Source organism: Plectropomus leopardus, chromosome 1 (assembly GCF_026936395.1).
Source record: "Plectropomus leopardus strain MGB_pleo_1.0 chromosome 1, ASM2693639v1, whole genome shotgun sequence".
NCBI lineage: Eukaryota > Metazoa > Chordata > Actinopteri > Perciformes > Serranidae > Plectropomus > Plectropomus leopardus.
In genome coordinates, this window is record NC_142176.1 from 13,446,057 (window position 1) to 13,462,701 (window position 16,645).

The window sequence follows — 16,645 nt, forward strand, 5'->3', positions numbered from 1 at the left end:
ACGGAGCAATACAGTAAGCCTGTTTTATGTAATAAAGACATCCTCACTGACACATATGCTCCGATGTGTGTGCGGTTGGGGGTTGGGGTGTAAATCTAAAGAGGGAGTTCATCAGCCTGCAGTAGCTTTAGGCCCCAAAATGCTCTTTGGTTGTCCCAGATTATGATAACGTGCAGCAGTGATGCAGAATTGGACTAACTTGAACGGATCGTCTAAAATCAAAAGCCTTTTACTGAAGGGACTGCAGAGGACATAAATAATATGTAGCTGCTGTGCAGAACGCGCTGTTACATTGAATTGCAGAGTCTCTCATTGATGCCAATCAGGCTTATTTTTTTCATGTGATCCGTCCACAGCCGACACCTGAATATCCAGCCGTGATCAGCTCATGTTTACCCCGCAACATGGACATCTGGATTCATTATTGATGCTGTGTTGGTGCCGCTGCATGTGGAAAGGGTGGGTTTGGCGCACGGGGAGTCGCCTCTGAAAACCCCCAACACACACAAACACACACACTGAGACACGAACGCACACATCTGAAAGCCCTTTAAACACACACTCGACTCTGAGCTTCATGTATTCGCATCATGAATGAAAGAGATGTCCTTTTTTTTTGCAGCCCCCGAAAACCCCGCTTGAACATGCTTCAGGTGTGCGCTACCCGCAGTAACGAGACTGCGATGCTGAGCCAATGCAGCGGCAACACACGCCCCTCCGCTCCGCTCCGCGCTGCCTGCCTGCCTGCCTGCGAACACACACACACACACACACACACACACACACACACACACACCGACCCCCCCCGTCGACGGACACACACATCCGAGTCTGGACCGCCAATTGAATGAGCAGTCAACACATCCTGCGCTGTGAAAATGCATCTCGATGTTGCTGGATGGCCAAATGTGCAAACCGTGTGACACATTTCGGGGGGGGGGGGTAAAGCGCGGCCGCGTCTACGGCGGGCGTGCGTGCAGCTGTGTAAAAATAATTTTGAGGTGGGCGCCCTTCGAAGCATGACCGCACACATGTCGTCTATGAATGAAAAAAATCACACATTGTCCAGATGTAAAATCATATTTTTTTTCAAAGTGGTCACATACACTTGTGGTGGTCTACTTACGCACTGCCTCCTTTTTTGGGTCTAGGGCACTGGCAGTCTGCTGTATCTGGCCTATTTTGTTCTGGAGGACCCAGACTCGCTGGTTGGTGCTAATGATGTCGTTTTCCAGCTCCTGAAATAAGGAGCAGGCGTGCCGGGCCAGGTCGGACAGCTGTCGCAAGGTCCGGGACAGAACCACGTTACTGATGGCACACAGGTCCTCGAAAAGCAGACCTTCATCGTTGGGGATCTGGTGCCTGCACAGAAGCTGTGGTTCCACAATCCTTTTGGCGAATGGCATTTTTGCACGCCAGAAATAATAGAAGAGTTGTAAGCCAAGTGTAAATTCCCACTGCCTAGAATAAAAAGGGAAAAGCGAGAAACAGACAACATCCAAATATATAAATCCACGAGAAACCCGATGAGGTTTCAGGCCGACCGCGCGTTATCCCCGGGCGTCAATCCAAAGTTCCCAGATTCTCCTTGAGATCCTCCATCCTGCTGCTGGTTTCTGGGGATCACTCACACTCCCGCTCACACACGCACACACATGCACACACATGCAGGACACAGCTAAGCCCAGGTCAGTGGTGTGAGGATGCGTGTTGAGTCTGCGATCATGGGTTGCCTCCGTGCAGCGTCAAAGCAGCCGGAGCGAAAAGGAAACAGCGTGCAAAACTTCCAAAATAAGAACCTTGGTCAACAAGCTTTGAAATCAGTGATTGCGGGAGGTTTGTTTAATTGGATAGAAAATAAGCAGAACATGGCTTATGACAATATACGCTAAAACAACAGCACTGAATATCCTGAGAACTTCCGTATTTAAACACAAATTTTTTTTTATACCTAGTCTGCATGCCTTAAGCTTTTATTTTGTAGGTCTGATCTTAATGTTCCGGTCTTGTTGTGGTTACTTTTCTGGAAATTGACGCAGCCTGTGTCTGTGGCCTGAACGGTGTGCAGGCTGAGAGGATGAGAGAGAGGACTGAGGTAAAACCCGGAGATGTGGATGTGTGTGGACAGGGAGCGATCATGAGTTTCTCATTATGACAGAGAAGCGTTTATGAGAAAATTGCTTAATTTTATTCATTTTCAATAGAAAATCTTTGCACATGAGGATCAGTGGAACACTGGAGGTTCAGTACTGCACACATTAGTTGAATTGTGCAAAGCCTATAATTTCAGTGGAGCCGATGACCAACTTCAACTTCAGCTTTTTAGAGTTTCAGGTAGTAAATAATGACATTTCCACCATAACTCTGTTCATGAAGGCTTTCACAAATAATTTGAATTTGCTTTCCCATGATTTCTCTGAAAAATGACAGTGGAGAGTGATAATAAAGACATATTGAAATGAACACCTGAGGGACTTGCCAGCCCCAAATCAAAAATACATAGTTATACAAGTTATAGTGGCCATGCTTTTCTGTGGGTTTACTAAACAATGACAAGTAGCATGGAAAATAACTTTGTTATTTGTGCATTATGTCTTTTTGAAATCTTTTCAGCCTAATTTGTTTCTTTTTGTTGTCTGTCGAAAGAGTAAGGTCTGCACCCTGACTCCAACACACAAAAATGGTTTGAAATGTCACCATACCCATAAACACACCAACAGACTGACAACTCTTCATGTTGATAGGCACTGTTAACCATCCAACCACAACCATCGGAAAATCATGAACAAATCAGGAATTTTACCATGAAATCTTTATTCAGCCCCAATAGAGTTTGAGATTCCTGTCAAATCAGGTTCCTTCACACCTGCCCAATTTTAGACATTCTTGCAAATGACTGTAAACAGATACAGGACACAAAAAGCATCACATTACAGTATAGACCAGTATAATATAATGCATGTGAACACCGCACTGGACAGTATGTGTCCTTCTGCTCGAGCACTGAGGTTTTAAATGGTAAACCTCTCTGAAAAGTTAACCTACAGGAAGAGCCCATACTGTAGCTGAACGATGTCCAGTGAATAGATTTTTTTTTTTTTTTTGCTGAATGTGAGTTTCCAGGTTGCTAAGCCTGGCTGTTGTGTGTTTCATTCACAGTGATTATCCTATAGCCTCTAGGCTCAGTCTGTATATAGACATGTCTGCAGTAAACTTGCTGTTACAGCAGATTTGAGGCAGCACAGATTGACAGTAACCTGTCATGCACTTCACTCCGAGCTGCAGAGAAGACAAGCATGACTACAATTGTAAAATGTTCCATGTTTGTGTCCCAGCAAACAGCAAACTGTGCAGTGATGATTTATAATGAGCAGAGGGAAACTGATGGTGATGGGAATGAGCAAGATTGTCAGTTGTTCTAACTGAGAAATTCTTAATGCCTTTACATATTCCTGTAACTTGAACATTTCCACCATCTTTGCCTTTTTTTTTATGAATGTCAGGCATGGTGATCGTTGCTTTAAACACCATGAATTAGACATTTTAGATCTAGGGATAAAAGGACAATTCACATCCTCCATGAACAGGCTGTGTGAGAGTTTACCAAGTGACATGTAAGTCTCAAATCTCAATCCAATCGCCAGAAAAAATGTTTGCACTGAACATTTCTGCAAATGATTGACAACCATGGTTATATTTGTTCATTATTTTGTAGCAAATGCGTTGAAACTCTGAATTTCTCAACAACGCTGCGAAGGTAACGTTAGGTTTAGGCACAAACACAGCTTGGTTATGTTTTTTTTTTAAATCATATTTTCAGTGTTCAGTGTTTCAGTGTTTTTATTCAGTCATCATACATAATACAATAAGCCCAAGCAATACAAACTGTTTAAACAAAATCAACAGTCCTAGCATTAAGTAGTGACTGAAAAGGCTCAGGCAGAAGCAAAAGCTAAAATATGCTCATCCTACATTCTTATTAATATAAACTACCCTTTCAAAAATAAAAAGAGATCTTTCAGTCTTGTAACCCTCAAAATATAACACTGTAAACCATTCTTTTGAAAACCAAAAGATGAGTCACACATTTTAAAATTTACATCGGCATTGTTCCACCTTTTAACCCCAACAACAGAAATGCATCTCATTTTAAAGTCTTTTGATACAAAAATATTTTAAAACCTCTCGAATCATATTTGCTCTCCTGTACCAATAAATCTATGTACACATTAAGGAAGTGAGTTTGTTTTTGCTCTGAACATTATTTGCATTTTCTATTATATATCAAATCATCAAATTTCATTTTGGGTTTTAAAACTGTTATTAGTGTGATCATAGTAGCCATCCTAATTAATGACACGTACGGCTCGTTTTTGTAGTAAAACTATTGAATTTGTTTGTTTAAATGTTGATCCCCACAATTCCACACAGTAAGACATTTAAAGACGTATACTTGAGCAATAAATGATGTACCAGGCCTTAGTTTAATATATTCTCAGACATATATTCACAGACATACAGAGTCACCACTGACTTTGAATTTCTTTCTTTAATATAGTCATTATGTTGTTTCCATGTTAATATACTATCAACACAACCCCTAAAACTTTGTCTCAAAAACATTTTTCATTTTCAGCATCACAGATCTTTAATTTAACATTTTCCTCAATATCTTTGTGATTTCCAAAAAACATCAATTTAGTTTTTTGTAGTATTGTATACTATGGCGTGTGTCTGCACACTATTTTATACTGTTGTCAGCTTTTTTTGAGACATGTCATATTTTGACAATTTTTGCCATACTATAGCCTTGCTTTTTCATCCATTTTTTCAGCATGCTAAATTATGGGGGGGGGGGGTTGCCATTTTTGCAACATACTATACAATGGCGTGTCTCTACACGCTATTTAATGCTGGTTTGAGGTGTTTTCAGCTGTTTTTGGGACATGTCATATTTTGACTTTTTTGACATTTTTGTCATACTATAGCCTTGCTTTTTGGTCATTTTTTTAACATGCTATTTTATGGTGACTTAAAACACCAGTGTTTGGTGGTTAAAACACAGCTGGCAATTACCTCAGTGTGATGCTAAAAACACCCAGATTATGTAGTTGAAACACTGGTAGAAACACTGCAAATGGTCGTCAAAAGACAACAGGCGTTGGTTGGTCATTGGGTTCAAACAGCGGCCTGCAGCTCGGGGACATCTTGCTAAAGTGACATGCCATCCACCATGCCCTCACCTCCCCTCCATCTATCAATGTTAAAACTCAACTTATATTATGTTTCTTCAGAAATGTTAACATCATACGTATGAAATGTGCAAAGACAATGTAGTTGTGGTTTGCAGAAATGTATAAAGCCAGCATTTTCATCTGGCAACTTGGCTGAAATACAGAAAAGCAGTGGTGAAAAGTCCATTTATCCAAGAGCTGGACTTAAGTACAATTTGAGGTAATTGTACTTGTGTATTTCCATATTACTTCACTACACTTATAAGGGAAATATTAAACTTTTTACTCAATCTGATCAATCTGATCCCTGTATTGTATACCTTAACTCTCCCTGTACCTGTCTGTCTGTCTGCACTTTCCCATTCTGCATTCCTGCTATCCTGTGGACTCAGTTCTTGATTTATTTGGACAATAAGCAAGTAAATCCCCAAACTGTTCTTGTCCACCTGCACTGTCAGCATTTTGGTCTCGTCCTCGTTGTTGAAACAATGTAAACATATCCTTTAATGAGCATGACAATACCAGCTATGCCCAGAGGACGGCACTGTTGTATCTAGTTGATGTTCTCAGTGATGTAAAACGAGCGCTCTGCTTTTCAGTGCAGGTGTTGCTCTGATAGGAACATGATCAATTAGGATTGTGGCACTCCAAAAGCACAAATAAATAAATAGAAAAAAAAATCAATTCTGAATCTAACCACTAATGAGGGTCAAGCTAAGAAATAGTGGTGAGGGATTTCTTGGATACAATAACAATTCTGATACATTTTGATATCTTTACTTTATTGGTGAAGCAGTGGGTTATTGATTTATTTGTGGCAGAGAAACAGAGAATATTATGCAATCTTTTGTTGCTGGTAATGAATTAAAATAATAAACCTTGCCCTCGTGGCTGATTTCTTATCAGCATTTAGGGCCTAACAGTGCGTGACTTGCAATTTATCTGGTGCTGGGAAAACCACCGCCACCAGATAAGAAGGTCAGAGGCTTGTCTTATGTTATTGTTTCCTGACTTTTTTCCTCAAAGGGTTGTGTAAAGGTTTATGTTTGTTTAAGAAATTACACCTCAAGAAAATCAATAGATAAAAGAAGGACCCCAAGTGCACAGAAACAAAGTTTTATTACCTCATTCTTCTATTAATGATAGTGACAATTATGATAACTTCATTTATATTGAACCTTACAAAAACAAGCAATGAAAAGTAAATTAATTCCAAAGATAAACAAAACAACATCAAGTTATTAAACTATTACAACAAAGTCCATCAATAGAGAAAAATATTACATATTTTAAAAAGTAGTTTTAATTAGAGATATAAAAAGATTGGTCTTATATCCAAAAGACACAGTTAATTGAAACAACCTTTCCGCATTTTGGTCATTATTTAAAAGAAACTGTGGGTACAATTTTGAGAGATTTAGTGCCATGTAGCAGTGAGAATTGCTGATTGCAACCAGCTGAATCTTCTCTCAGTTAGAATTCCTTCAGTGCTTTTAAGAGTCCAGCGTTTTTAAGCTCCAGATTTTCAGGGAGTTTTTACCAGGAGCTGAATTATCTACAAAACAAAAGGCCCCAGTGATTTGAACTGGTTAAAAGACTGAAAAAAGCAGTTTAAGGCTAAAGAATCAGTGTTTTTCCAATGCTCTTGTTGTTGAGAGGCTGCTAACTATGGTGGCCGACATGAAAATGCAAAAACGCGAGAAAACCTCTCTAGAGCCACAGAGAAAGAGAAACAGAGGAAGACCTTATCAAAAGAACTTATTTGCTTACTCCACAAATATAACTCCCTGTTCCCCCTTCCAAAGGAGATTATGTGTCTATTTTGTGACTGATAATGTATCAAAGTGTAACACAGACTCCCCTTTATGTGAAGAAAGCCCAGTGACGTTCACTGTTCCTCTGACACATCCTATCTGTAAATGAAAACTCAGATATACCCTCAGTTATTGCTCTGCTGTCCAAAGGCCAAGGCAGCACAGAAGGTTATTGAAACTGTATAACAGAGTACAGTGTCCCTCCTTCTCAGAGTTAGTTTGTGTGTGTGGATGAAGCAGCCAAGATGTCTGCCAGGGTTCTTGTAGCGTTGCTGGCTGTGACCTGTGCCGTTTCTGCCCAGTCAGATGTGGAAAACAGGACGAGAGAGTTCCTGCAGAGGTTTGACGACGAGGCCACTCAGCGTATGTACCAGTATTCCCTGGCATCATGGGCCTACAACACCAACATCACGAAGGAGAATTCAGACAAACTGGTGAGCAGTGGGAGACCCTTTAAAATATGAGTGTGTACTGTAGCTTGGCCAGTACTTACAAGAGCATTTGAATGTTTTCCTTCAGTCAGTGGAGGGGCAGATTTGGGGCGAATTCTACACCCAGATGTCAGAGGAGTCTCAGCAATTTCCCATCGATGAGATCAAGGATACAGAAATTAAACTACAGCTCATATCCCTACAAGACAAAGGCTCTGGTGCCTTATCCCCAGATAAAGCTGCACATGTAAGACAACTGCTCCATGTTAAATGTGTCTTTTTGTCTTAAATCATGTCATTTTCAAAACTTCCTTCATCATTAATTTCATCATTAACCTAAGCATTTTATCCTTGTGATTTGTTTCAACTTGCAGCTGAGTAAAGTCATGAGCGAGATGAGTACAATCTACAGCACAGCGACGGTGTGTCTCATGGATGACCCCCTTAACTGCCAGACTTTGGAGCCAGGTACGACTTTGTTAACAAGGGGCAGTTATGGCAACATAGCTTCCTGCTACTGTCAGCCAAAGTCAGATAAAGCAGTTTATCATTATAGTTACAGAGAAAATAAAAATGCCTTTTATTACAGTTTTTAAACAGAGGGTTTAGGTAATAATAATAATAACTATAGCTGTGTGATCAATGCAGTGGGGCAAAAAGCACAATATTTCTCTCTGAAATGAAGTGAAAAAATAAGTAACTAGAATTCAGAACTTAGAATTTTGCATTTTTAATAAAAAATATTGCTTGCTTCATTTATTAGATCAGTGGTTCTCAACCTTTTTCTTCAAGGGAACTCTTTTCAAAAAACAATAATAGTACACAACAACTGCTAAACTGTTCTCATGCCTCCGCACTGGCGACAGATACATCCATGCATGTGTAGGTCTGTTCCATTCTCGTGAACGTGATATCTCATAAACACCTTGAGGGAATTCATCAAATCCCACACCCTCAGTTGGACACTAAACTGAATACAATTTCAAAATCATAATACAGAAACAGAAAGGGAGACTTTTGGTTAGACACTGCTGCCAGGGCAAAAATATAGTATGTTGTTCAAAATTCATAGAAAGTCATAGTATGTTGTTTTAAAATCGTAAAAACCTCATAGCATAGTTGTTCCAAAAAAATCATAAAAATTTTATAGTAGAGTATGAAGCTTGAAAATTCATAAAAGAATCAATATAGTATGTCGCTCAAAACAACATTTAAATGTCATGGTACAGTATGTTGATTGAAAAATCATGAAAACGTCCTAGTATAGTATACTGTCTGAAGTAATCATTAAAACATCATGATATAGCATGTCACTCGAAAACTCATAGTGGAGTAGGTTGCTCGAAAAACCATGAAAAAGCTATAGTATACTTCGTCATAAATTCTTTTAAAAAAACCTCATAGTATAGTATAGTGCCAAAAAAATCATAAAACCATCATAGTATAGTATGTCGCTCAAAAATCACCAAAAACATCATAATATAGGATGTCAAAAAATGACCTATTCTATGCTATGGCGTGTTTTGGCACACTTTATAATGGGGTTTTTCATTTGTTCTTGGGCAATGTAATATTTTGACATTTTTAGCCTTACTATAGTATGCCATTTTCCGTCTTTTTTTCGACATACTATATCATGGTGTTTCTGACACGTCATAAAAATAGCTGAAATGAATGCCTTATAGTATACAAAGTGGGAATAAATGCCAAAAAAGGCCAAAAACGTAATAACTTAGCTTATTTAGACACCTCGTAGCATACAATGTGGAATTAAAGTCTAAAAAAAGGCAAAAACATCATATTTTAGTACGTCAAAAAAATGGCCAAAAACACCATAGTATTATGTCGAAAAATGTCAAATTTTGACATGTCATGAAAATGGGAAAAAATGATATACTATAGTGTATTTAGGAGCCTCATAGCATACAAAGTGGAAATAAAAGCTAAAAACAACCAAAAACATCATATTAGTATGTCAAGGAATGGCCAAAATCACCATAGTATAGTATGTTGATGAATGTCAAATTTTGACATGTCATGAAAATGGCAAAAAATTATATATTGTAGCTTATTTACAAACCTCATAGTGAACAAGGTGGAATTAAAGTCATAAAACAGACAAAAATACCATATTTTAGTATGTCAAAAAAATAACCAAAAACGCCATAGTATAGTATGTCAAAAAATGTCAATTTTTCACGTCATGAAAATGGCTAAAAATGTTATATTATAGCTTATTTAGACGCCTCATAGCATACAAAGTGGAAATGAAGGCTAAAACAGCGAAAAAACATCATATTTTAGTATGTCAAAAAAATGGACAAAAACGCCATAGTATAGTATGTCGAAAAATGTCATATTTTGACATGTCATGAAAATGGCTAAAAATGATACATCATAGCTTATTTAGAGGCCTCATAGTGAACAAGGTGGAAATAAAAGCTAAAAACAGCCAACAACATCATATTTTAGTACGTCAAAAAAATGGGCAAAAACGCCATAGTATAGTATGTCGAAAAATGTCATATTTTGACATGTTGTAAAAATGGCTAAAAATGTTACAGTATAGGACATTTAGACACTTTATAGTGAACAAGGTGGAAATAAAAGGTAAAAACAGCCAAAAACATCATATTTTAGTACTTCAAAAAAATGGACAAAAAGGCCATAGTATAGTATGTCGAAAAATATCAAATCTTGACATGTCATGAAAATGGCTAGTATTGATATTTTATAGCTTATTTAGACACCTCGACCATACAAAGTGGAAATAAAGTTAAAAAAAACAGCCAAAAACATCATATTTTAGTATGTCAAAAAAAATGGGCAAAAACGCCACAGTACAATATGTCGAAAAATGTCAAATTTTGACATGTCATGAAAATGGCGAAAAATGATATATTGCATCTAATTTAGCCGCCTCATAGCATACAAAGTGGAAATAAAGGCTAGAAACAGCCAAAAACATCATATTTTAGTACATGAACAAAATGGCCAAAAATGCCATAGTATAGTATGTCGAAAAATGTCAAATTTTGACATGTCATTAAAATGGCAAAATTGAAAAAGCATAGCTTATTTAGATGCCTCATAGTGAACAAGGTGGAAATAAAGTCAAAAAACAGCCCAAACATTATATTTTAGTTTGTCAAAAAAAATGACCAAAAACACCATAGTATAGTATGTCGAAAAATGTCAAATTTTGACATGTCACGAAAATGGCTAAAAATGTTATATTATGGCTCATTTAGATGCCTCATAGTGAACAAGGTGGAAATAAAAGCTAAAAACAGCCAACAACATCATATTTTAGTACGTCAAAAAAATGGGCAAAAACGCCATAGTATAGTATGTCGAAAAATGTCAAATTTTGACATGTCACTAAAATGGCTAAAAATGTTATAGTATAGGACATTTAGACACTTTATAGTGAACAAGGTGGAAATAAAAGGTAAAAACAGCCAAAAACATCATATTTTAGTACTTCAAAAAAATGGACAAAAACGCCATAGTATAGTATGTCGAAAAATATCAAATTTTGACATGTCATGAAAATGGCTAGTATTGATATTTTATAGCTTATTTAGACACCTCGACCATACAAAGTGGAAATAAAGTTAAAAAAACAGCCAAAAACATCATATTTTAGTACATGAATAAAATGGCCAAAAATGCCATAGTATAGTATGTCGAAAAATGTCAAATTTTGACATGTCATAAAAATGGCTAAAAATGATATATTTTAGCTTGTGTAGACACCTCATAGTGAACAAGGTGGAAAAAAAGCTAAAAAAAAGCCGAAAACATCATATTTTACTATGTCCAAAAAATTGCAAAAAACACCATAGTATAGTATGTCAAAAAATGTCAAATTTTGACATGTCACGAAAATGACTAAAAATGTTATCTTATAGTTCATTTAGATGCCTCATCGTGAACAAGGTGAAAATAAAAGCTAAAAACAGTCAAAAATATCACATTTTAGTACGTCAAAAAAATGGGCAGAAAGGCCATAGTATGGTATGTCGAAAAATGTCATATTTTGACATGTTGTAAAAATGGCTAAAAATGATACATCATAGCTTATTTAGAGGTCTCGTAGTGAACAAGGTGGAAATAAAGGCTAAAAACAGTCAAAAACATCATGTTTTAGTACGTCAAAAAAATGGGCAAAAAAGCCATATTATAGTATGTCGAAAAATGTCAAATTTTGACATGTTGTAAAAATGGCTAAAAATGATACATCATAGCTTATTTAGACGCCTAATAGTGAACAAGGTGGAAATAAAAGCTAAAAACAGACAAAAACATCATATTTTAGTACGTCACAAAAAATGGGCAAAAATGCCATAGTATAGTATATCGAAAAATGTCAAATTTTGCCATGTCACGAAAATGGCTGAAAATTTTATCTGATAGTTCATTTAGATGCCTCATAGTGAACAAGGTGAAAATAAAAGCTCAAAACAGTCAAAAATATCATATTTTAGTACGTCAAAAAAATGGGCAAAAACGCCATAGTATAGTATGTCGAAAAATGTCAAATTTTGACATGTCACGAAAATGGCTAAAAATGTTATATTATAGCTCATTTAGATGCCTCATATTGAACAAGGTGGAAATAAAAGCTAAAAACAGCCAGAAACATCATATTTTAGTACGTCAAAAAAATGGGCAAAACGCCATAGTATAGTATGTCGAAAAATGTCAAATTTTGACATGTCACGAAAATGGCTAAAAATGTTATATTATAGGACATTTAGACAGTTTATAGTGAACAAGGTGGAAATAAAAGCTAAAAACAGCCAACAGCATCATATTTTAGTATGTCAAAAAAATGGGCAAGAACGCCATAGTATAGTATGTCGAAAAATGTCAAATTTTGACATGTCACTAAAATGGCTAAAAATGTTATATTGTGGCTCATTTAGACACCCCATAGTGAACAAGGTGAAAATAAAAGCTAAACACAGTCAAAAACATCATATTTTAGTACGTCTCAAAAAATGGGCAAAAACGCCATAGTATAGTATGTCAAAAAATGTCAAATTTTGACATGTCGTAAAAATGGCTAACAATGATACATCATAGCTTATTTAGAGGCCTCATAGTGAACAAAGTGGAAATAAAAGCTAAAAACAGCCAAAAACATCATATTTTAGTACGTCAAAAAAATGGGCAAAAACGCCATAGTATAGTATGTCGAAAAATGTCAAATTTTGACATGTCGTGACAATGGCTAAAAATGATACATCATAGCTTATTTAGAGGCCTCATAGTGAACAAGGTGGAAGTAAAAGCTAAAAACAGCCAAAAACATCATATTTTAGTACTTCAAAAAAATGGGCAAAAACGCCATAGTATAGTATGTCGAAAAATGTCACATTTTGACATGTCACGAAAATGGCTAAAAATGTTATATTATTGCTCATTCAGACGCCTCATAGTGAACAAGGTGGAAATAAAAGCTAAAAACAGCCAAAAACATCATATTTTAGTGCATCGAAAAAATGGGCAAAAACACCATAGTATAGTATGTCAAAAAATGTCAAATTTTGACATGTCACGAAAATGGCTAAAAATGTTATATTATAGGACATTTAGACAGTTTATAGTGAACAAGGTGGAAATAAAAGCTAAAAACAGTCAAAAACATCATATTTTAGCATGTCAAAAAAATGGGCAAAAACGCCATAGTATAGTATGTCGAAAAATGTCAAATTTTGACATATCACGAAAATGGCTAAAAATGTTATATTATAGGACATTTAAACAGTTTATAGTGAACAAGGTGGAAATAAAAGCTAAAAACAGCCAAAAACATCACATTTTAGTACGTCACAAAAAATGGGCAAAAACGCCATAGTATAGTATGTCGAAAAATGTCAAATTTTGACATGTCGTGAAAATGGCTAACAATGATACATCATAGCTTATTTAGATGCCTCATAGTGAACAAGGTGGAAATAAAAGATAAAAACAGCCAAAAACATCATATTTTAGTATGTCAAATAAATGGGCAAAAACGCCATAGTATAGTATGTCGAAAAATGTCAAATTTTGACGTCACGAAAATGGCTTCAAATGTTATCTTATAGTTCATTTAGATGCCTCATAGCGAACAAGGTGAAAACAAAAGCTAAAAACAGTCAAAAATATCATATTTTAGTACGTCAAAAAAATGGGCAGAAACGCCATAGTATAGTATGTCGAAAAATGTCATATTTTGACATGTTCTAAAAATGGCTAACAATGATACATCATAGCTTATTTAGAGGCCTCGTAGTGAACAAGGTGGAAATAAAGGCTAAAAACAGCCAAAAACATCATATTTTAGTACTTCAAAAAAATGGGCAAAAACGCCATAGTATAGTATGTCGAAAAATGTCAAATTTTGACATGTCGTAAAAATGGCTAAAAATGATACATCATAGCTTATTTAGAGGCCTCATAGTGAACAAGGTGGAAATAAAAGCTAAAAACAGCAAAAAACATCATATTTTAGTACGTCACAAAAAATGGGCAAAAACGCCATAGTATAGTATGTCGAAAAATGTCAAATTTTGACATGTCGTAGAAATGGCTAAAAATGATACATCATAGCTTATTTAGAGGCCTCGTAGTGAACAAGGTGGAAATAAAGGCTAAAAACAGCCAAAAACATCATATTTTACTACTTCAAAAAAATGGGCAAAAACGCCATAGTATAGTGTGTCGAAAAATGTCAAATTTTGACATGTAAAAATGGCTAAAAATGATACATCATAGCTTATTTAGAGGCCTCATAGTGAACAAGGTGGAAATAAAAGCTAAAAACAGTCAAAATCATCACATTTTAGTAAGTCACAAAAAATGGGCAAAAACGCCATAGTATAGTATGTCGAAAAATGTCAAATTTTGACATGTCGTAGAAATGGCTAAAAATGATACATCATAGCTTATTTAGAGGCCTCATAGTGAACAAGGTGGAAATAAAGGCTAAAAACAGCCAAAAACATCATATTTTAGTACGTCAAAAAAATGGGCAAAAACGCCATAGTATAGTATGTCGAAAAATGTCAAATTTTGACATGTCACGAAAATGGCTAAAAATGTTATATTATGGCTCATTTAGACACCCCATAGTGAACAAAGTGAAAATAAAAGCTAAAAACAGTGAAAAACATCACATTTTAGTACGTCACAAAAAATGGGCAAAAACGCCATAGTATAGTATGTTGAAAAATGTCAAATTTTGACGTCACGAAAATGGCTTCAAATGTTATCTTATAGTTCATTTAGATGCCTCATAGCGAACAAGGTGAAAACAAAAGCTAAAAACATTCAAAAATATCATATTTTAGTACGTCAAAAAAATGGGCAGAAACGCCATAGTATAGTATGTCGAAAAATGTCATATTTTGACATGTCGTAGAAATGGCTAACAATGATACATCATAGCTTATTTAGAGGCCTCGTAGTGAACAAGGTGGAAATAAAGGCTAAAAACAGCCAAAAACATCATATTTTAGTACTTCAAAAAAATGGGCAAAAACGCCATAGTATAGTATGTCGAAAAATGTCATATTTTGACATGTCGTAAAAATGGCTAAAAATGATACATCATAGCTTATTTAGAGGCCTCGTAGTGAACAAGGTGGAAATAAAAGCTAAAAACAGCCAAAAACATCATATTTTAGTACGTCTCAAAAAATGGGCAAAAACGCCATAGTATAGTATGTCGAAAAATGTCAAATTTTGACATATCACGAAAATGGCTAAAAATGTTATATCATTGCTCATTTAGATGCCTCATAGTGAACAAAGTGGAAATAAAAGCTAAAAACAGCCAACAACATCATATTTTAGTACGTCCAAAAAATGGGCAAAAACGCCATAGTATAGTATGTCGAAAAATGTCAAATTTTGACATGTGACGAAAACGGCAAAAAATGTTATATTATGGCTCATTTAGACACCCCATAGTGAACAAAGTGGAAATAAAAGCTAAAAACAGCAAAAAACATCATATTTTAGTACGTCACAAAAAATGGGCAAAAACGCCATAGTATAGTATGTCGAAAAATGTCAAATTTTGACATATCACGAAAATGGCTAAAAATGTTATATCATTGCTCATTTAGATGCCTCATAGTGAACAAAGTGGAAATAAAAGCTAAAAACAGCCAACAACATCATATTTTAGTACGTCCAAAAAATGGGCAAAAACGCCATAGTATAGTATGTCGAAAAATGTCAAATTTTGACATGTGACGAAAATGGCAAAAAATGTTATATTATGGCTCATTTAGACACCCCATAGTGAACAAGGTGAACATAAAAGCTAAAAACAGTCAAAAACATCACATTTTAGTACGTCACAAAAAATGGGCAAAAACGTCATAGTATAGTATGTCGAAAAATGTCATATTTTGACATGTCGTAAAAATGGCTAAAAATGATACATCATAGCTTATTTAGAGGCCTCGTAGTGAACAAGGTGGAAATAAAAGCTAAAAACAGCCAACAACATCATATTTTAGTACGTTAAACAAATGGGCAAAAACGCCATAGTATAGTATGTCGAAAAATGTCGCATTTTGACATGTCACGAAAATGGCTAAAAAAATTATATCCCTGCTCATTTAGATGCCTCATAGTGAACAAGGTGGAAATAAAAGCTAAAAACAGCCAAAAACATCATACTTCAGTACTTCAAAAAAATGGGCAAAAAAAACGCCATAGTATAGTATGTCGAAAAATGTCAAATTTTGACATGTCACGAAAATGGCTAAAAATGTTATATTATAGGACATTTAAACAGTTTATAGTGAACAAGGTGGAAATAAAAGCTAAAAACAGTCAAAAACATCATGTTTTAGTATGTCCAAAAAATGGGCAAAAACGCCATAGTATAGTATGTCGAAAAATGTCAAATTTTGACATGTCGTAGAAATGGCTAACAATGATACATCATAGCTTATTTAGAGGCCCGTAGTGAACAAGGTGGAAATAAAGGCTAAAAACAGCCAAAAACATCATATTTTAGTACGTCAAAAAAATGGGCAAAAACGCCATAGTATAGTATGTCGAAAAATGTCAAATTTTGACATGTCACGAAAATGGCTAAAAATGATACATCATAGCTTATTTAGAGGCCTCATAGTGAACAAGGTGGAAATAAAAG

The 16,645-nt window shown here is 35.6% G+C and overlaps 2 protein-coding genes across 7 annotated transcripts in view; one reads left to right on the forward strand and one right to left on the reverse strand.

The window, feature by feature from the left end:
* nhsb (Nance-Horan syndrome b (congenital cataracts and dental anomalies)) overlaps nt 1-1,781 on the reverse strand; it is a 62,604-nt gene extending 60,823 nt beyond the window's left edge. For 3 of the 6 annotated variants that reach the window (XM_088075883.1, XM_088075873.1, XM_088075866.1), the window contains exon 1: nt 1,127-1,780. In XM_088075883.1, the coding sequence (XP_087932009.1) occupies nt 1,127-1,406 (280 nt within the window). In that variant the 5' untranslated portion in view covers nt 1,407-1,780. Of the gene's footprint in view, nt 1-1,126 lie in introns of all 6 variants that reach the window. The other 3 variants (XM_088075878.1, XM_042488049.2, XM_088075870.1) reach the window with 3 other exon arrangements.
* A 5,465-nt stretch (nt 1,782-7,246) lies between these two features.
* Nucleotides 7,247-16,645, forward strand: part of ace2 (angiotensin converting enzyme 2) — a 36,739-nt gene continuing 27,340 nt past the window's right edge. Inside the window, exons 1-3 of the mRNA XM_042489543.2 lie at nt 7,247-7,482; nt 7,568-7,726; nt 7,854-7,947. Of these exons, the coding sequence (XP_042345477.2) occupies nt 7,294-7,482; nt 7,568-7,726; nt 7,854-7,947 (442 nt within the window). The 5' untranslated portion in view covers nt 7,247-7,293. The remainder of the gene's footprint in view (nt 7,483-7,567; nt 7,727-7,853; nt 7,948-16,645) is intronic.